Here is a 23,184-nt window from a genome sequence, read left to right on the forward strand (position 1 = left end):
TTCATGACCAGTCTAACTCCTTTTATGATTATATAAATCCTTAATCATTCATTTTATGGTATCATTGAGAACATAGTACAAACTCCTTATGGCTGACACATAGCTTACATTAGCTCAGTTATAGGTTTCATAAAGGAGAATCTTAACATAGTTGTTGAAAGAACAAGCCCAAAAGGAGTTAATAGTGTTCTTAGCTCCTCTTATACTTGATGATTTAATGTAGTATCTTTAAGTGTATTACCAAATATTCTATAGAATTTCTTTATATCAGCTTATATAAAATTTGATAGTCCTAAGGAAAAATCTTTTAGGGTATGGTTAAACCAATTTTCCAAGAAATTAAATATGCAGTGCTGTACAAAGAATTAATACTGTTCTTGTGGTAGAACAACAAAATTATGTGCACATTGTTCATTCCTGTCAGAGTTTCACTAATTTTTGTTGAAGTCTTTAATATCTCAAAGCAAAACAAGCCTCATAAGTCCCACTTTTTAAATGTTTTGACTTTCTTTTTATTTACAGATTCCACCCCAAATCATCCTTCACAGACAACGCCGGCAGCACAAAAGAAGACTCCCAGTTCCTCATCACGACAAAAGGACAAAGTTAACAAAAGAAATGAGCGTGGGGAGACACCTTTACACATGGCAGCTATTCGAGGAGATGTGAAACAAGTCAAAGAGTTAATAAGTTTAGGAGCAAATGTGAATGTGAAAGATTTTGCAGGTAAGTTGGCAATTCAAAGTTGATATAACTGGACCTGAATATATATTAACAATTTCTATCTATATTGCCATATGCCAGTAAGTATTTGCTTCCTAATTTTTAATTTAAAAAATTTATTGCAAAGGACTTCAGGCTATGGTGGCTATCTAAACAGATAGAGGCAGGCAAGCAGTCTGGATTCCATAGATTGTTATTTCAACAAAAACCTAAACATAGAAATGAAACAAATAGTGATCAAGACATCCTGGGAGAAACTGTATTATGTGACTTTTACCTCTTTTCCTCTGAAATGAAAAAAAGCACTCAAAAACCCCCAAGAAAGGGAAACTCCAAAAAAAAGTCAATACTGGTATAGGCAAAGAAATTTCTTGGCACAAACAGAAATACCTGAACCTACAAGTATATTCAGAGACAACAAGGCATAGAACTCTCACAAGAAAGCTCCAAAATGGTCAAAAATCCCACAATATCAACCTTGGAAACAAAGAAGCCCAGTAACAACTGCTCTAGATATGACAGAATTCAGACTAAGACACCTCAGGCTCTGAGTTCTATGGTACTATGTCAGTAGATGTCATAGAATACCTTAAGGATGCAGCCCTGTGAAGAACCTCAATGACCTAGAGTATCCTAAAACCTACCATTACTACTTGTAGTATAGACATACCTTCAGAGGTAGAAATTAGCTCAGAAACTTAGCTATTTTAGACTAAACCTAACTCAAGCCAGTTTGTAGTTTCTGTTTGTTTCAGTTTGATATTAGAACAAAATGAAACATTTGTATGTCATTCAACAGTTAAATAGAAAAGATATTTCCTTACCCATAGCAGGAAAAACATTCAATAAGGATATAGACATTGTGAACACCTCAAGTTGATTTAACTTTAAGAATCATCAGACTCACTAAAAACCAAGATGTCTATATTATTGTACTCTAATAGATTTTAGGCATTCCTTGGCAGAACCAAGACTAGAACTTAGGTCTCCTCATTCCTAGCCCAGTACTTTTCCATTATATCATGGTGTTACAATTCCTGGCAATAATCCCAACCTCCCTTTCCAAGCTCCATCATTTGTGCTTCAAACAGGTAGTACCTTCTAAGGAGTTGGAACCTCATGAATTGGGCAGAACAGTACATAGGGTTAGTTGCTGTGCTATCTGTTATCAAAAGCTCACTTAGACGGGCTAGGAAGGACAAGAAAAGACAAAGGTTTGCTCAAGATGGGCACTGAGGAAAACTGATTCTATTGTATCCTCTCTTCCATTGCCTTAGATTTTACTTGTTGCTGTTTAGAAGGAACACATTGCCACCTACTATGCAAATATGCTATTGTATATGTGCACTCTCATGTTCCTATACCAAACCTTAAATGAATACTTCATGAACACACTGTACATATATATAGTCATTCTCTAGTTTGTAGAATTTCATTAAATAAGTAATTATTAATCACTTATGTGCCAAGTACCATGTTAAGCACTAAAAATAAAAAACAAAAATGAAACAATTAATGCTTTCAAGAGGCTTATATTTTACTGGGAAGAATTCAGATATACATACATATGTATGTACACACACACACACACACACACACACATACATGTATATACAATTACACGTTCATATTCCTGTGGATATATAGTCTGGACCTCTAGAATAATATAAATTCTTCTGTTTTGTATTTAAACTTCAAAATATGGTTCTAGCTACATTTATTACATATCTTCACAAATTTTACTTCCCAGTCAAACTGGCCTATTTACTGTTCCCAACATGCATCATACCGCCTTCTTCCTCATTAGACAGAGTTTCCTGAGAATAGAGATTGTCTTTGCTCTCTCTATCCCCAGCACCTAGCACATAGTAGGTGCTTAATAAAGGTTTATTGATTGACTGACACGCCTTTTACGCAGACTTATCCCTAAACCTACAATTCTTTTGTCTTCTCATCTCCACTAGACTCCCCAGTTTCCTTCAAGACCCTGTCTAAATGCCCTTTTAAAAAAAATTTTATTAGAGGTCTGTTCTGATCTCCCAAGTGTCTAATATCTTTTCAAACCCTTTCCCCCCTGTAATGGGCTGAGGCTTGAGATGATGCACTGAGGTCCCAAGCACATGAGGCTAAATAGTAATTGGACCATACTCTATTGGAGGACCTGAATTCAAATCCAGCCTCAGACGCTTAATAATTCCTGGTTTTGTGGCCATGGGCAAGTCACTTAACCCCAACAGCAGCAAAAAAAAAGCAAAAAAGAAGAAGAGAAACAAACAGAAAGGTCGTTGCAACTGCAAAAGCAAACAGTCTCCTCCCCTTCCTTTTCCACTCCCCTGCCTCCACCTACCAAAATCGTCATTTCCTATACAACACATCAGGACTTGCACAAAGAGTGGGTGGGGGCCATTCTTTCTCCAAGCTTATATATTAATAGAGTATGGTCCAATTACTATTTAGCCTCATGTGCTTGAGACCTCAGTGCATCATCTCAAGCCTTAGCCCATTACACCCCCCCCCCCAACAGAGATAACTTTATGTATATTTTCTTTTCACTTTTCCATGTAAGATAAAGTTCCTGCCCCTACTATAAAATATAAACACCTTGAAATTTTAAAAAATACTTTATTTGACATTGTCTATTTGAATTAGTGGTGTGTATTTTAGTTTCTAATATAAACAGGGTAGTTTTTAACAAGTTGTGAAAACTCAATCTCTTCTGTTTGGGAGAAAATAAACTATTTTCAAATAAAGCCATTTTTATTCAAAAATTCAAAAATGCTAGTTTAAATTAATGCCTACCTTACAAGTTTTTAAACTAAGATCCATGTAGACTTTTTTTAAATGACTAGAATAAAAATTATTTATTGCTGGATTCTTTTCATTTTAAATTACTTGGATTAGAGGACGAATGGAGTTTAAGAAGGTTTGATAATCTTCCTGAAATTTCATTTATACTTAGTAATTGCTTTGCAAAGCCTTCACTTAGAGCAAGATAAATATCATCCCTGCCTAAGTTTAAAAAATGTTATTTAACTAGATCTGTGATTTCATTGGTATAAAGAACTTCAGTGAAGTGACAGAGATTGGTTAGCTTTAGAGAGGGGCCTTTAAAGGCTCCCTGAAGGCTCCCTGAGTCCTTCATTGTCCCAGGCTCATACCACCTTTCCATCTGTGTCTCATAGGATTTGAAACCAGGTTTTTCTGACTTCAGGGCTGCCTCTTTATCCATTATGCAATATTGTCTCCTAATGTAAAAATTAATTTGATTCCTTGTAATTTCTTTCATGCAGAGTTTGTTCCAAAGACAACCCAAACTAAATGAATACATAATAAAATTTAAACTGGAGAAGTTTTAACCTTTGCTTCATTTCATTCTTCTTGCAACTATCTTCATAGTTTTTTTTTTTTTTTTAACTTTCTGCTAATTATTTTTCCCCTTACACTGTGTTTACAATGGTCGAGCTGTTTATTTTGAAATTTTTGATTGACATTCAGCTTTTAGCTTAGAAAATTAATACAGAGTATGATCATTGACCTACATAAATGAAGTTTTAAAAAGTTTTTCATGAAATAATATTTGCATGTGATATTTTCAATTAGCTTTTTTTCCCACTGCATCATTTAGCTGCTCCTCAATTAGCTTTTCCAGCCTTTTTCTTGGTTATGGTGTTTAAGAAAAAAGAGAAAAGGGGTTGGCATGTGCAAGAGAGAGAGAGAAAATATATACACATATATTTATACTGCATATGCTATATGATAATGTGCAGGTATCAAGGCCGTATAGTATATAAAGAATTTCAATTCAGGAAGGCCTGAATTTTAACTCCATCTCAAACACTTAATCACAATAGATAGGTGTTTTAACCTTAATTAACCTCAGTTTCTTCATGTGTAATATGGAGATAATAAGAGTGCCTGGCTCATAGGGTTGTAAATAATATATGCAAAATGTTTTCTAAGTGCTTTCTTAAAGCAGTTTTTATGTTCTGTGCTTGTGTTCACATATATTATTTTCATATGTAGTGGTTTAATGTTAATTTAATATTCAAACTTTAGGTTGGACACCATTACATGAAGCTTGTAATGTTGGATACTATGATGTTGCTAAAATCCTCATAGCAGCTGGAGCAGATGTTAACACACAAGGATTAGATGATGATACACCACTCCATGATTCAGCTAGTAGTGGGCACAGAGATGTAAGTATAATAGACAATAATTAAACAAAATTCCAAGAATTATATGTAGTTCAGAAGTTGATTCTTGTGACTCTTATATTAGTTTCTTAATTCTTCACATCCTTTTTTAATTGACATATCTTCAATATTTTGAAGAAATTAAATTATTGAATAATGGTTTTTCAATCTGACAATTTAAACAGCTTTTCAATATTTTTGTTTTAATGTTTTCAGAACCCTAGTAATACCTTAAGATAACCAAGATCTTTTTTGTATTTGGTGATTGGATTTTCATAAATATCATAAGTACCATAAATTCCAGTCTTACAAAGAATTTAATGCCAAAATCCTGAAGTCCTAGCAGATGAATAGATATTTACATAAAAGAGAAATTTTTGTTTGTAAAAGAATGTCATATTCCCCATTTTCTAGAGAGATTTTCTTTATTAAAAAGTAACCTGGAGATATACTGTGACATATTTACCATGTATAGGATTGCTTGCCATCTTGGGGAGAGGGTGGAGGAGGGAGGGGAAAAGTCAAAACAGAAGTGAGTGCAAGGGATAATGTTGTAAAAAATTACCCAGGCATGGATTCTGTCAATAAAAAGTTATAATTATTTTTTTTTTAAAAAAGAAGAAAAGTAACCTAGAGAACACTCAAAATACTTATATATGTATAAAATTTAGACTTAATTTTAAAAAATATTTCATATATATTTAATAGCAAAATATTGGCGATGGCATTATGCAAGTTATTGTTCATTGTTAATTATAAGCATGAATATGCATATTGACCAAGGCAAATTTTCATTATGATTTTTTTTAATGATGATAATAATATATTATAGTAAATATCAAACAAGTAGTATTCTGAACAGTCTACATATTAGAACCCAGACCTTCTGACTCTAAAACTAATATTTATTTTCCATTTCCAGGGTACCATATTATTCCATTGCATTACAACATGATAACTTATTCAGCTCTTCTCCAGTTGGTGGACATAGAAATTGTTCCCAGGTTTTGTTGGAGGGGAGAGGTTCTATTATAAGTATAGTACCTATTAATATTTCTGTACCATTAGGTCCTTTTCCTCCTCCCTTTTATAATGTTTTGGGAGTTTTAACAGTTTATTGTTTTTATTTTTTAAATAACAATTATATTGGCCTCTATTTCCCTTCCTTCCATTGAGCAAATTAAAAAAAAAAAATAAAACTGAACAATAAATCCCTCAATCCATACCTAAATAGAGCCAATAAAATAGATTCCCCCATCAGTCATGTCTGAAAATATATTTAAGGGAGAATGGGAAAATGTTATTAGATCTATGGATAAGGGAAGAGTTTATAACCAAACAGTAGATAGAGAGGATCAAGGAAAGTAAAATAGATAATTCTGATTATATAAAATTAAAAAGCTTTTGCACAAACAAAGCTAATGCAGCCAAATTAGAAGAAAACCAAACTGGGGGAAGATATTTTATTGCAAGTTTCTCTGATAAAGGCGTTATTTCTCAAATATAAAGGGAACTTAACCAAATTTATAAATACAAAAGTCATTACCCAGCTGATAAATGGTCAAAGGATATGAACAAGGAGTTTTCAAAAGAAATCACATGAAAAAATACTGTAAATCACTACTGAGTAGAGAAATACAAATTAAAATAACTCTAAACTACCACCTTGCACTTATCAAATTGGCTAATATTATAGAAAAGGAAAATAATGTGCCAGAAGGCATATGGTCAAATTGCAATAATGCATTATGGGTGGAGTTGTGAACTAGTCCAGCTATTCTGGAGAACAATTTGGTGCTAACTCCAAAGGGCTATAAAATTGTATATACTTTATGACCTGGTAATACCATTACTAGATATATATCCCAAAGACATGAAAGGAAAAGGAAAAGGACCTATTTAGTACAAAAAGTTTATAGCAGCTGTTTTTTTTATGGTGACATAGCATTGGAAATCAAAGGGTGGCTCATTAGTTACTTAATAAATATTGATATATTCCTGAATCTCCTGAGCATTGAATAAGTTCTCGGCAAGAAGTTAAAGCTCTTTATTATTTTAACAATAAACATCGCTATTTCTGTGGCTTCATTTAGGTCTTTGCCACCAAAAATGCATTTTGTAAAACTATATTGCTGTAGCACCTTCCCCCTCCTCTTGGTAGTATTTTGATTTTGCATAGTCTAAGCCTTTTCTAGCCTTAATAGAGTACTGGGCTTGATCATTTTACTGAGATCTTACCTATCAATATTTCCCTATCATTTAGCAGCAAATGTTTTTCCAAATAAATATTTTTGTAGGAATTCAGCAGCTACCCTAGGGAAGGGAAATAATGAGAAACCGTATGTAAATTGTGTTTATCTTGGTGAGATTTATTGGAAAACATTCTTTACAGTCAACCAAGGACTAGATATCTTAGTATCACTTTTGGTGTCAGATATCTCATGAAGGGTACAGCACCAAAAATAACTTTCAGTCTTTTCCATTTTCTATAGAGCAGGATATAGGGCACAGTGCTGACTTGTATACTAATGTTTGTTTTCCTCAATTACCAGAGGTTCTAGTTTAGTGATTAATAAAAATGCAAACTGTTTTTGGTTATTTCTGTCAATAGAGCTATACTCTAAGATCCATGAGTATTAAAAGTGGTTAAAAGGACAAAAAAAATTTAAAAAGAAGAACGGAAAAGAAATCTAATATGCCCTAAATTCATTAAACTAATTCTTACAACCTTGTCTAGATTTTGTGAGACATTTATATTAAATTTTCCAGAGTCCAGGTTCATTCCTTTAGCTAAAGATTTTTAAAAGCACTAGAAGTATAATTTTTGCAAAGGAAGGGAAAAAAGTGAAAGTATCCTTAATCCTTGTCTGTATTTCTGATTTGCTTCTTAACTCTGATTCAGTCCCTAGGCTTTAAAATATGTGATAGTTGTACTATGTTAACATACACACAAAGCTTTTTGTTTAGTACCTCATTTCCTGAGAAGTCTTTTTTCCTGAGAGATAAATTAGTAGGCATTTACATAGTAGAATAGTTCTAACTCCACAATTGAAGGCAGTGAAAAATGTGCTGGAAAATGTGATTTGGGAGTCAGCATGAGAGAGGCTAATGACCTTTTTGACTACACAAAAATTAAAGTCCTGTACATCATAAACCACCTTCAGGAAAAGAATTAGTATGCAGAAAGTACTATGTAATGTTCTCCTGAATGGGAGTGAATGTGTTTTAATAACCAGCAAATTACATGTTAACATACAATTTAAGATAATGTCTGTGTGCAGTCAGGTCATTGACTTAGAGCAAAAGTCAACATTGCAAACCAAGGAGAAAGAAAAAAATTAAATGTAAAGAAATTTTTAAAAGCAAGAAAAAGATATAGCTTTCAATTAAGACAAGTTCTACCCAAAACTATTTGAATAACCCCTAAAGGGAAAAAAAAAAAAAAAAAAGAAGAGGATAGAGGAAAGGGCATTGATTCCACTTATAACAATTTTCACAGAAATTTGACTGATCAGTTCCCAAAACAGGAAAACCAAGAGAGCCTAAAACAGACAACATTAATTAAACACTAATAATGCATTATTCAAGTCAAATCAACAAGCATTTATTATCTAGCTACTATGTGTTAGAAATTATGCTAAGCACTGGGGGAACAAGAAGAATGCAAAAACAGTCTCTGTAGCTAAAAGTCACTTGACTTCTCCCATCCAAGAAATTCAGTTTAACCAGTCTTGAAACTAGATTCTGGTCTTTTCATGACTCATGCTGGTCTTGTTTGCTCTCCTGATGACCTTCCTACCTCTGTTACTTATAATCTTTTTTATCTTGCATCTGTAGACTGAGTAGAACTCTGGAAAAAGCAGACTCTTAGAGGAAGTCAGAGATTCTAAGCAGGGATAAAGAAGGGTTATTGGGAGAGGACCTCAGGAGACCTCAGAAAGAAATTAAGGTAGAAAATTATAGTTATCTCCATTGACATGATAATTAAACTCATGGAATCTTCTGAGATCACCAAGTAAGATAGTATAGAGGGAGAAGAAGATCTATGTTTGAACCATGGGAAACATCCACATTTAAAGAACCTGGTATAATTAAAGATTCATCAGATGAGACTGAGAAGTATCAAGACAGGTGGGAGTTTTAAGATAGAGCAGAAAACTCAGAAGGGAGTTTGATATTGAGAAGGGAAGAAAAAGACAAAAAGAGAAATGGAATTATAAAAAAATTATGATAAGATAAGGGAATTTCATATTACATAGAGATGGAATGCTCATGATGATTCCAAGATCAGGGGTACAACCACCTCTGTATTGAAGTGAATTGAAGTAAAGGAATAGGTTATGGGACTTGAGAAGGTTGTAGAAATATGAAATTAGGGTACTTGAGGGATTTTCAGTTTATATTTTAAGTCTTCTGGTATAAGAGTAAGATTTGGGGTGGAAAGGGAGCCAAGCACTGAATAAAGAAGGGAGAATGTCCACGGGTTCTTTAGGAATAGCTGCCAGAATCTGGATTGAACGATAAAAATAGATTGCATGACCCTCAAAGAAAAAGAGGTTGTAAAATGTTGATGAGAATAGAAGAGTTTAGATATAGCAGTGGGTGGAACAAGAAATGTCTTGCCCACCCTTACCATGATGAGTAAATCAAGTCTGAGTGCAAGTTCACCAGTCCTGAAAAGAATATCCAAGGATTCAATGTCATATGGAAAGAACCAGGAATCAGGAAGTCCATAAGATAGAAGAAACAAGAGAGAAAATAGTATAAATTGAGAGAAAACTTGTTAATTATGGAATGAATTCCTAAGGAACACAGTGAAAAGGACAAGTGGATGTAGAGTGTCAGGATAAAGTTGAGATGAATGGGAATGAGACAAATTTGTTTTTCTGTAATTGGGTATCCACAGGAATGAGGAAAGAAAGAGGGAATGGAAACATGTTAGTTCCAGGCAACTGGATCCAGGCAAGGTAACAATGAGGTCTGTTGATACAAGCCTCGTTGGTAATATGTCCCTCAGGAGTTCAAAAACTTTCATTTCTCATTATATACCTTTCCCATCCTACTAAAGAGGCCATACCTTTATTTAAAAACAAAAACAAAACAGGAAAAAGCAAATAGGAGGTTCATTGATTTGGAATAGTCTCTCATATGTTCATTAAAATTTTATATCCTTTTGTGAATTTTTTTGGTATCCTTTATCAAGTTTTTCATTGAGAAGATGGGTTTTGATATTTGTGTTAATTCCCTGTATCTTGTATATCAGACCCTTATAAGAGTGAGATATTTGGTAAAAGATTTTTTTTCCTATTCATCAATTTTCTTTCTTATCCTAATTACATTAATTTATTTCATGTTCATTTCATTTTCATGTTTCATTTCATTTTCTTGTTCAAAATCAAAATTAGCTACTTTAATCTTTTGTGGTAGACTGTATCCCTTATTTGTTAATTATTATGCCCATAACCATATCCGTGAAAGGTACCTGTTCTGGGTTGACCTTAACCAGCACTCTGATAATTCATATTCAGTACTGGAGTGAAATAAGACATTCACAGATTATTGAAAGATAACAAAAAGAAATTACTTAGCCATAGTAGAAGCATATTCTACAAAAATATATATTGAGGACACTTTGAATTGACCCGCTGGGTCAAACTCCCTTGCCTAAGTTGCCTACCATTTTTAATACTTTTTTTTAATTGAAGCTTTTTATTTTTAAAACATATGCAAAGATAATTTTTCACCATTGATCCTTGCAAAACCTTGTGTTCCAATTTCTCCCCTTTCCCCCACCCCTTCTCCTAGATGGCAATTAATCCAGTAGATGTTAAACATGGCAAAAATATATGTAAATTCAATATTGTCTACCATTTTTCAAAGTCCAAGCATACTAGGAGCCTCCTCATGGCTGTTTTGTACTACTAGAGGACTAAGTCAAGTCAGCAGCCTAAACATTTAGTTCTCTCAGCAGATCAAGTCCCAAGATTGGTTATAATACCTTTTAAGGAAAAATGCCTAAAGGACATGGGGGTAAGGGATTAGGATATTGCTCTGACCTAATACTTGATCTTGTTTCTTTTTTTTTTTTTTAAACCAAGAGATTAGTAAGGCAAAGAATCCATCATCTGCCACCCTATATGTATGTAGGTCAGCTTGTCTCTAATCAGTCTGTTGTCCAAGTTGTAGAAAAGCCTTTCTGGTTTGGCAGAGCTGAATAGTACTAGAACAGCCTTGGTGCCTTTGGGATCCCAGTATCACCACCTCGCTGTGATGAAGTATCAGAGAGGAATGTCTGTATATATTACTAACTACAGTACAAACAAAATAATAACTAATTAATCAGGCAATTATAGCAGCTTAAATTTAGAGATGGAAGGGACCTCAGGAATGATCTATTCCAGTACTTTCACTTTACAAGTGAGAAAAACTAAGCTCCAGAGCGGTTAAGTGGCTTTCCCAGAGTCACACATAGAAGTAGGCACATCTGGAATCTGAATCCAGCTCTTTTAATTCTGTATCTAGTGCCCTTAAAAGCGATTCAGTTATAATTAACTAAATTATAATTAAGTTTAACTGATAAAAACAAGTAATGTATCAGTGTGATAAGGAAAAAAAATAAGTTTAGCAGTTAATTCTTTAAACATAAATTGATTGCATTATTCTATAAAATCAGAAGAGGTTTTTAAATAGATACTAATATGACAGAAAATAATAGGTTTCTTATAGGAAACCTAAAGCAAGAAGGCATTTCAAATTTTTATATGACTATTTGAATAAAATTTATTATTTATTAGTTCATTCCATAAAGTCAGGAGTTATAGATTTGATATTAGCCAACATTAAATTCAAGTCAGAAATCACCAAGAGAGAAATATAGGAATTTTATCATTCCTAAAGATACACTTTACATGGAAAATAGATCAATAAGCAAAAGCACCTAAATTTTAAAAGGAAAATATAAGTGAATTTTGGACAGAATATTAATAGAAAGTGTTTTAACCACCATACTATCTATAACAAAGCAGATAAAGAGAAACAAGAATTCACAGGCTTGCATAGAATACTTAGAAAAAAATAGATTTGAAAGCTATATAAGAAGTGGAAATATTAGAAATTTTCTTTATTTAACATGTATAAAAATTGATCACATTCTAAGGCACGAACAAAATGATAAATGAAGACAAGAGAACTGCTGTGACCAAAAACTTCACCAACATGTAGCCTGTTATAAAGCCTCTCCAAACTTAACTGGTTTATTCCTTAAACCTTTTATCACCAGGACCATATTCAAACCCGTTCCTGCTTAGTAGGAACTTCTACAGTTTTTATCCCACTTGAGGCCTCAGAGAACACAAGGTCATCTCCATTCCATAGTAAAGAACTGAAATGGAATTTTATGGAGAATGTCATATTTATGTAGTCTCTGAATAAGCCCCCATATGCTGGCATTTTCAAAAGACAATTTTTGATTCCTTTCCAAAGAACATTAGGGAAATAGCAAACCAATCACTCCATTTTTAGAAGCAAGAAAAGCTATTAATTACTAATTACAACAGATATGATATATACGAAGGTACCTAAATGGCCTTTACATACATCACATAGTACTTCTACATTACATAGTAGATAAAATACTGGGTCTAGAGTCAGGAAGATTGATCCTCCTAAGTTCAAATCTGTCTTCAGACTCTTTATTAGATATGTGACCTTGGGCAAATTACTTAACCTGTTTGCCTCAGTTTCCTCATTTGCACCAAAAAAAAAAAAAAAAAAAGTTGGAGAAGGAAATGGCAAATCACTCCACCATCTTTGCCAAAAAAGAGATCTAGTCTTGAAGTTCAGAACTGGGTTTATGGCTTGCCATTGATAGCCTATTACCTGTGACTTAACCAAATAAGATATCAAATGAGATAAAATTTGTAAAAGTGCCTTTTAGGCACATTGCCTTCCATATAGTGGGAAATACATAAGTGTTTATTCCTTTCCTCACTTAACCTCTCTATTGTAAGTTGCAGACCAGTTACCGAAAATGTTTCTATACCAGGAGGGTCCCTAACATTGATAAAATTACAAACATGGACACCTATGAGCCATCTCCCTCCAAAAATACATACCTAGAATTACAGGCTACCTGCAATTAAAAAGCTATCACTTTTTTTCCTCTTCTCTCTTTGACTTTAACCAGCCAAGGGAAAACACTTTTTACCATGGAGGGGAAGAGGAAAAAAATTAACATTTGTTTAGCATCTATTCTGTTTCGGGCATTGTGCTTAGTACTTTTTACAAATAATCTCATTTGATCCTCACAACAACTCTGCAAGATAGATGCTGTTATTTTTATTGTTGAAGAAAATGAAGCAAACAAGTTATGTGAGTTGCCCAGGTTCATACAATTAGTAAATATCTGAGACTGGATTAAATTCAGGTCTTACTATTCTGTTATACAAATCAAATATTGCAGGCCTGAGTCATTCCAATTAATATATTTTTTGAATAGTTAGATATTCATGGTTCAGTAGCAAAAATAGTTCCTCTAAATCAGTTATTTCACATATATCAATTTAACATTTTACATTTGAATAAATCTTATCAATCTAGTTTTGTAAGATAAAAATTTATAGTTTAGTGATTTTTTTTTTTTTGCTGTTTTTCATAATAATCTTGGGTTGATCTCATGAAAACATTTAATTATTGAATTCATTATGAATCTTCTCATTTCTCTACTTTTTAAAAATATCTTAGCTATGATTCATCTGTAAATTCTCTTTATATTCTTTCTAAAATTTGAACAATGGAAGTCACTAGTTAATATTCATCTGCTTCATAGTCATCATAGGTCAGGAACTGATACCTTACTTGTATTGCCTTTAATACCTAATGCATGCACATAATAGTGGTTAATAAATGTGGGTTGAATTCAATTGCATTTATAGAATTTAAAGAATTTAAATTGCTTAATATTGCAGATTGTCAAGCTACTACTTCGACATGGTGGAAATGCATTTCAAGCCAACAAACATGGGGAGCGACCAGTGGATGTAGCAGAGACAGAGGAGTTAGAACTGCTTCTGAAAAGAGAAGTGCCTCTATCTGATGACGATGAGAGCTTTACAGGTTAGTTCCATAAGAATATATGTTAGAACAATTCATTAGCTGGATATTTAAAATAGCATTATAGAGTGCTTCATAATTTCTTGATCTTTTTTGAGTATTGTTAAGAAATAATTCCCCTAATTGGCTTAATATGCACTTTTTCTTAACATGTGTTGAAGTATATCTGTAGTACCAGTTTTATCATTTCTCTCCCATAAAAGATACTTCAACTTTTTTCCATGCAAACCCAATTCACAAATTCATTTGGGGAATATATGGCTAGAAAATAGTTCATGTGAAGAAGGCATATGAGTTGTGATGAACTATGAGCTAAGTTCAATAGTGAATCTGTGGGATGCTGAATGAAGTGAGCAGACCCAGGAGAACATTGTATGCAATAATAGCAAGATTGTGTGATGATCAACTATGATAGAGTTAGCTCTTCTCAACAATCCAGTGATTCAAGACAGTTCAAATAGCATTGGGCTGAAAAATGCCATTCACATCCAGAGGAAGAACTTTGGAGTTTGCATGCAGAATAAAACATACTGTTTTCATTTTTTTGTTTACATGTTTTTTCTTTCTCATAGTTTTTCTCTTTTGTTCTGATTTTTCTTTCACAAATGACTAATATGGAAATATGTTTAAAAATATTGTACATGTATAATCTATATCAGATTGCTTGCTATGTTGGGGAGGAGAAAGGGGAAGAGGAAAAAAAATTGGAACTCTCATTACAAAAATGGATGTTGAAAACTATATTCACATGTTATTGGAAAAAATAAAACACTGTTAAGTAAGGAGAAAAAAAGAGTGAATCAGTGGTATGACATTCGACAGCCAAGAAGCTAATAGCATTTTAGGCAGCCTTGATAGAAGGAAAGTGATAGTCCCATGGAAATCTGCTCTAATCAGCCTACATTTGAAATATTGGATCCAGTTCTAGATTGCTACATTTCATATGAACATTAAAAAGCTGTAACATATCCAGAGAAATGTGAATGCAAAACCATTCTATTCAAGGATCTATTAAGGCAATGAGAATGCTTTATGTAGGTGGAAAAAAAGATTGACAGGGATCTCTGAGAGCATCTTCAAGTAATCAAAAGGTTATTTCATGAAAAAAGACTAGAATTATTTTAGTTGTCTTTCGGGGGAGAATTAGAACCCAGGAGGTAGAAGTACAAAAAATAATTCTACTCAAGAAAAAAAATCCTAACAAAAGTTAGTAGGAGAAACAGCATTAGCTTGACGTCAGAAAGACTTAACATTCAAACGCCACTTCTGACAGTAGTTGTATACGTCCTAGATAAGTCATTTAACTCCCCTAAACCTCCTTTTCCTCATCTGTGAAATGATGTGTTCAAACTAGATATAGTGTCCAGGATCCTGACTCCAGATCAAGAATTCAAAAATGGAAGAGAATAAGAACTTAATGTGAGTTTTTTGTCACCAGAGGAATTTAAATAAGAGTTAGGTAATTACTTTTCAAGTTGGCTATTTCTAACAATGTTCCAGATGGTGAGTAGCTTCCCAGGTTAGCCCTCAACAGTTTATTTAATTCATAATGTTCAGAGTTGGACCAATTCAGTGAAACTGCACATGTGCCTCGGCTCCCAGCTAAAGAATAGGAACCTTTCTAGATGACACAGCAACTTTTTCCCCCCACATATGTATTTGTTTTATTTTTTTACATGTATACTAACTTTTTTAATAGATGCTTCTTTATGATTCATGTTGGGAGAGAAAAATAAAAACAAAAAAGGAAAAACCATGACCAAGGGGAAAAAAAGCAAACAAAAAAAGAAGTGAATTGATTTACATTCAATCTCCATAGGTTTTTTTTTTTTAATTAAAGCTTTTTTATTTACAAAGCATATGCATAGGTAATTTTTCTAACAATGACCCTTGCATAACCCTTTGTTCCAAATTTTCCCCTTCTTTTCCTCACTCCCTCCCCCATCTGGCAAGTAGTGCAATACATGTTAGATATACATATAAATATATATATATGTGTGTGTGTGTGTGTGTTTGTGTGTGTGTGTGTGTGTGCATGCATACATATTTATACAGTTATCTGGTTGCATAAAAAACATCAGATCAAGAAGGAAGGGAAAAAAAAACTGAGGAAAAAACAAAATGTAAGCAAATAACAAGAGAGAATGTGAGAATGCTATGTTGTATTCCACCCTCTATTTCCATGGTTTTCTGGGTATAGATGGCTCTCTTCATCACTGCACAAGTGGAACTGGTTTGAATCATCTCACTGTTGAAAAGAGTTATGTCCATCAGAATTGATCATTGTATAGTTTTGTTGTTGCTGTGTATAATGATCTCCCGGTTCTACTCATTTCACTTAGCAACAATCAGTTCATGTAGGTCTCTCTAAGCCTCTCTGAAATCATCCTGCTGGTCATTTTTACAGAACAATAGTATTCCATAGCATTCATGTACCATACTTTATTCAGCCATTCTCCAATTGATGGCATCCACTCAGTTTACAGTTTCCTGCCACTACAAAGAGGGCTGCCACAAACATTTTTGCACATGTGGGTCCCTTTCCCTCTTTTAAGACCTCTTTGGGATATAAGCCCAGTAGAAACACTGCTGGATCAAAGGGTATGCACAGTTTGATAACTTTTTGGTCATAATTCCAGATTGCTCTCCAGAATGATTGGATCCATTCACAGTTTCACCAACAAATGTATCAGTGTCCCAGTTTTCCCATATCCCCTCCAACATTCATCATTATCTTTTCCTGTCATCTTAGCCAATCTGACAGGTGTGTAGTGATATCTCAGAGTTGTCTTAATTTGCATTTTTCTGATCCATGGTGATTTGGAGCACCTTTTCATGTGGCTACAAATAGTTTCAATTTCTTCATCTGAGAATTGTCTGTTCCTATCCTTTGACCATTTATCAATTGGAGAATGGCTTGAACTATTATAAATTTGAGTCAATTCTCTATGTATTTTAGAAATGAGGCCTTTATCAGATTCTTTGGATGTAAATATGTTTTCCCAGTTATTGTTTCCTTTTTAATTTTGTCTGTATTAGTTTTGTTTGTACAAAAAACTTTTTAATATAATCAAAATTATCCATTTTATGATCAATAATGATCTCTAGTTCTTTTTTGGTCACAAATTCCTTCCTCCTCCACAAATCTGAGAGGTAAACTATATTATGTTCTTCTAATTTGTTTATAGCATCATTCTTTGTGTCTAGATCATGAACCCATTTCAACCTTATCTTGGTATACGGTGTTAGGTGTGGATCTATGCCTACTTTCTGCCATACTAGTTTCCAATTTTCCCAGCAATTTTTGTCAAATAGTGAATTCTTATCCCCAAACATGGGACTTTTTGGTTTGTCAAATACTAGATTGTTATACTTATTGGCTATTTTGTTCTGTGAATCTAACCTATTCCACTGATCAACTAGTTTATTTCTTAACCAGTAGCAAATGGTTTTGATTACTGCTAATTTATAATATCGTTTTAGATCTGGTATAGCTAGGCCACCTTCATTTGCTTTTCTCTTCATTAATTCCTTTGAAATTCTTCACCTTTTGTTCATCCAGATGAATTTTGTTATTTTTTCTAGTTCAGTAAAATGGTTTCTTAGGAATTTGATTGGTATAGTACTAAATAAATAGATTAGCTTAGGGAGTATTGTCATCTTTATTATATTTGCTCAACCTATACATGAACACTTGATATTTTTCCAATTGCTTAGATCTGACTTTATTTGTGTGCAAAATGTATATAGTTTATATAGTTCTGGCTTTCTCTTGGCAGATAAATTCCCAAATATTTTATATTATCAACAGTTACTTTAAATGGAATTTCTCTTTGTATCTCTTGCTGTTGGATTTTGTTAGTGATGTATAAGAATGCTGATGATTCATGTTTATTTTATATCCTGCAACTTTGCTAAAGTTGTGGATTATTTCTAATAGCTTTTTAGTTGATTCTCTGGGGTTCTCTAAGTAGCCCATCATATCATCTTCAAAGAGTGATAATTTAATTTCCTCATTACTTATTCTAATTCCTTTAATCTCTTTTTCTTCTCTTATGGCCAAGGCTAGCATTTCTAATACAGTATTGAATAGCAATGGTGATGATGGGCAACCTTATTTCATCTCTGATCTTATCAGGAATGGTTCTAGTTTATTCCCATTACATATGATGTTTGTTGATGGTTTTAAATAGATGCTACTGACTATTTTAAGGAAAAGTCAATTTATTCCTATACTCTCTAGTATTTTTTAATAGGAATGGATGTTGGATTTTATCAAATGCTTTTTCTGCATCTACTGAGATAATCATATGGTTTTTGTTAATTTGGTTATTGATATGGTCAGTTATGCTAATAGTTTTCCTAATATTGAGCCAGCCCTGCTTTCCTGGTATAAATCCTACTTGGTCATGGTGTATTATCCTGGGGATAATTTTCTGTAGTCTTTTTGTTAATATTTTATTTAAGATTTTAGCATCAATATCCATTAGGGAGATTGGTCTATAATTTTCTTTCTCTGTTTTCAACCTACCTGGTTTAAGTAGTAGTATCATGTCTGTGTCATAAAAGGAATTTAGTAGGGGCCTTCATTCCCTATTTTTTCAAATAGTTTATATAGTATTGGAGCTAATTGTTCTTTAAATGTTTGGTAGAATTCACATGTAAATCCATCTGGTCCTTGGGATTTTTTTTTTAGGGAGTTGATTAATAGTTTGTTCTATTTCTTTTTCTAAAATGGGACCATTTAAGTTATTTATTTCCTCTTCTGTTAATCTGGGCAATCTATATTTTTGTAGGTATTCCTCCATTTCACTTAGATTGTCAAATTTATTAGCATAAAATTGGGCAAAGTAACTCCTGATAATTGCTCTAGTTTCTTCTTCATTGGTGGATAGTTCTCCCTTTTCATTTTTGAGACTAACAATCTGATTTTCTTCTTTCCTTTTTCTAATCCAATTTACTAAAGGTTCATCTATTTTGTTAGTTTGTCCATAAAAACAACTCAGTTTTGTTTATTAATTCAATTTTTTTAAGTTTCAATTTTATTGATCTCTCCTTTTATTTTTAGAATTTCAAGTTTGGTATTTGATTGGGAGGTTTTAATTTGTTATTTTTCTAACTTTTTTAGTTGCAAGTCCAATTTATTGATCTTCTCTTTTTCTATTTTATGCAAGTAAGCCTCTAGAGATATAAAATTTCCCATTATTATTGCTTTGGCTGCATCCCACAAATTTTAGTATGTTGTCTCATTATTGTCATTTTCTTGGATGAAATTATTGAGTGTCTATGATTTACTGTTTCACCTATTCATTCTTTAGGATGAGATTATTTAGTTTCTAATTTCTTTTTGGTCTATGTTTCTCTGGCCCTTTATTGAATGTAATTCTTATTGCATCGTGATCTGAAAAAAAAAAAAAGCATTTGCTATTTCTGCCTTTCTGCATTTGATTTTGAGGTCTTTATGTTCTAATATATGGTCAATTTTTATATAGGTTCCGTGAACTGCTGAGAGAAAGTGTGTACTCCTTTCTGTCTCTGTTGTGTCTAGAGCCCCAAGTTGGGGTGATTAAAATATTTGAGTCCTGCTTTCTAGAGCCCCCAAGTTAGGGTGACAATGTACTGTTGCTTTCTTGAATCCCCACACTGGGGTGATTAAAATATCCTGCTTTCTAGAGCCCCCAAGCTGGAGTGACAAAACATACTGTTGCTTTCTAGAGCCCCCACACTAGGGTGATTAAAATATATCTTCCTAATGGAGAAGTGATGAGGCAGGACTCATGAGGGTGGTGGGAAAATAGAGGAAAATAGAGTCCGCTTATTTCAATGACTTTCCCCTTTTTATAATGTAACAAAAACAACTCTGAGCACATAGGACCACACAAATAACTTGCTATGTAGTTTGCCACCTGGTATCATTCTTCATTCCAAAGATCTATCATATCTAGTTTTTTTCTAGTATTCTATTTACCTCTTTAATTTCTTTCTTATTTATTTTGTGGTTCTGAGAGAGCAAGGTTGAGATCTCCCATTATTATAGTTTTGTTGTCTATTTTTTTTTTCAATTCTCTTAACTTCTCTTTTAGGAATTTAGATGATACACCAGTTGGTGCATATATGTTTAATAATATCTATGGTACCCTTTAGCAAGGTATAGTTTCCTTCCTTATCTCTTTTAATCAGATCAATTTTTGATTTTGCTTGATCTGCTTGAATTCTTTCAATGGTCATTTTACCTTCTGTTTCTATGATATCTGGGCAGTTCTCTTTGATGACTTCCTGAAAAATAATTTCTAGGCTCTTTTTTAAATCATGTATTTCAGGGAGTCCAAAAATCCTTAAGTTGTCTCTCCTAGATCTATTTTCCAGATGTTGTTTTCTCAGTTAGGTATTTTCTTTTTTTTTTTTTTTTTTTGAGTTTTGCTTGACTGATTCTTCTTCTTGTCCTATTGAGTCATTCATTTCCATTTGTTCAATTCTGAATTTTAGTGTGTTATTTTCTTCATTTACTTTTTTTTTTACTTTATTTGTCCAGTTGAATTTTTAAACGAATTGTGTTTTATGGAATTTTTTTCCATTTCACAAATTCCATTTTTTAAGAAGTTATTTTCTTTTTCTGTTTCACAAATTCTGTTTTTTAAGAAGTTATTTTCTCTTTCCATTTCACAAATTCTGTTTTTCTGGGAGTTGCTTTCTTTTTCCATTTTATCAAATCTATCTTTTAATGAATTATATGCTTTTTCCATTTCACTAAGTCTTATTTTATGCTGTCTTTTTCAAACCCTCTTACAAAGCTTTCATTTTCTTTCCCATTTTTCTTCTAGCTCTCTTTTAAGATTCTTTTTAATTTCTTCTAGGAGAGCCTTATTTTGTAATGGGGACCAGGTTATATCACCTTTTGGAGATTCATCTGGAGACATTCTGCCTTTAATCTCCTCAGGGTTTGAAATCTGTCCTTCTCTTTAATCATAAAAACTGTTAATTATTAGATTCCTCTTTACTTTTTTTTACTCGTTTTTTTTTAAGTTAAATTAAGATCTGCCTTTAGGGTGGCAGAGGTTTCCAAGCCAGTGCAGCTGCACTGGGGGTGCTGGGTGAGTGTGGCCAGGTCCCCTGAGATTCTGGTCTTTTGGGGTTCACTATTGATCTTTTGTGTTTGTCTTGAATGTTTTAACTTCTCTACTGACCTACTGGCTTGCAACCAGAGCAAAATGGCCAACACCACTGTAGATTCCTGTAGATTCCTCCCTGTAGATTCTCTGCCATGTGGAGCCTGCAATGCCTGCGGAATTAGCAATGTCCTGGAGCTCTGTGTTGTCTGCACTGGCATTTGTACTCAGCTGGTTCCACTGGCTGCCTCCCTCCTGTTTCCAATTGAAATAGATCTTTTCTGGCGATCTTTGAAATTATCTTCTGCTGATAATTTGTTGCACTCCCAATATTTGTGGGTTCTGCTAGTGCAGAGCTAATTCACAGGCTAGATTTCATAATTATTGTGAAGGTTATAAAGAAGGTCAGAGAGAAACCTGTGGCCTGCCAATTTGACTCTGCCCCTGGAAGTCCCCTTGTTTTCTTTCTGAAAGCAGATGTCATTTTCTTTCTAAAGTTTATTGGGATTGCCTTGGATCATTGGACTGCTGAAAAGAGTCAAGTCTTTTATAGTTGATCATGGCACACTTTTTTTGTTATTATGACCCATGTATTCTTGGTTCTGCTTGTTTTGCTCAGCATCATTTCATGCAAATATTTTCAAGCCTTTCTAAAATCAGCTTGTTCATCATTTTTTTATAGAACAATGATATTCCATAACTTTCATATATCTTAACTTATTCAGCAATTTGTTATGGGTCAGAACTCTGAACTTGACACAAAAGATTTTTACAAGCTATTAAGTCAGTGGAATTGATAGAGACAATAGTTATCTAATTTAGCATAATTCAGTATGATTGATTTAATCCTACAAGGAGATGTTATGGGCCAGAACTTGAAACAAGGTACTAAGTGGAATTGAGGAGACTATGGTTAAATCTAGTTTAGCATTGATTTAATCCTACAACAAATAATGGTTTCCTAGTGATATAATGATTGGTGTATACTCGATGTGGAACATATAAGGAGAAGCTCTCAGGGCCAGAGAAGACAAGCGCACTAGAAGCTCTCAGAGGCTGAGACAGATCGTCCATCTCTGTGGTATCTGCAGGCTGAAGAAGCTCTTGGACTTAGATTCATTCAACTCATCTCATACCACCTTGGTGGCAGGCTCTCCTCCTTCACTTCTCTACTGAAACCAAGACTCTTCAAGGCATTTAAGAAAGCTAGCCAAGCCCCAAGGGAAGGAAATAAGACTTTGGAGACAATAAAGGATTTGGACTCTAACAAACTCTGGCTACTTGTGTGGTGATTCCTGAACTGAAACGAAGGCTGCTTCCAGAGACCCCAAGAAAACCTCAACAGAGAACATTACATTTTAGAGAGAACATTACAGCCATTCCCCAATTGATGGGCATCTACTCATTTTCCAATTCTTTGCCACCAGAAAAACAGCTACTACAAACATTTGTCCACATGTGGATTCTTTTCTTCTTTATGATTTCCTTGTGATACAAACCCAGTAGTGGTACTGCTGGGTCAAAGGATATGCACGGTTTTATAGTCCTTTGGGCATATTCCAAATTGTTCTCCAGAATGATTGGATTAGTTCACAACTCCAGAAATGTAATCAAAGTTCTCCGTTTTGCATTTTATAATGTTCTCTAGTTCTTCTTTGGTCATAAATTCCTTTTTTCTCCAAAGACCTGATAGGTAAATTATCCCTTGTTCTCCTAATTTGTTTATTGTTATTATTGTTTATGCCCAAATCATGTACCCATTTTGACCTTATTTTGGTATGGGATATGAGATGTAGGTCTCTGCAGATTTTCTGATATATTATTTTCCAGTTTTCCCAGCAATTTTTTGAAGTATTTTATTGTTATTATGACCCATGTATTCTTAATTCTGTTTTTTTGCTCAGCATCATTTCATGTAAATATTTTCAAGCCTTTCTAAAATCAGCTTGTTCATTATCTTTTTATAAAACAATGATATTATCCTAGAATCTGGAGTTTGGGGGTTTATCAAATACTAAATTACTATAGGTCTTAATTATTGTGTTATG

At 33.4% G+C, this 23,184-nt stretch overlaps 1 protein-coding gene across 7 annotated transcripts in view; it reads left to right on the top strand.

Annotated features, from left to right (window-relative positions):
- ANKRD12 (ankyrin repeat domain 12) overlaps window positions 1-23,184 on the top strand; it is a 168,012-nt gene that overhangs the window by 101,007 nt on the left and 43,821 nt on the right. For all 7 annotated transcript variants that reach the window (XM_051970453.1, XM_051970456.1, XM_051970451.1 and 4 more), the window contains 3 exons: window positions 523-726; window positions 4,780-4,922; window positions 13,886-14,033. In XM_051970453.1, coding sequence (XP_051826413.1) covers window positions 523-726; window positions 4,780-4,922; window positions 13,886-14,033 — 495 coding nt within the window. The remainder of the gene's footprint in view (window positions 1-522; window positions 727-4,779; window positions 4,923-13,885; window positions 14,034-23,184) is intronic.

Source organism: Antechinus flavipes, chromosome 1, assembly GCF_016432865.1.
Source record: "Antechinus flavipes isolate AdamAnt ecotype Samford, QLD, Australia chromosome 1, AdamAnt_v2, whole genome shotgun sequence".
NCBI lineage: Eukaryota > Metazoa > Chordata > Mammalia > Dasyuromorphia > Dasyuridae > Antechinus > Antechinus flavipes.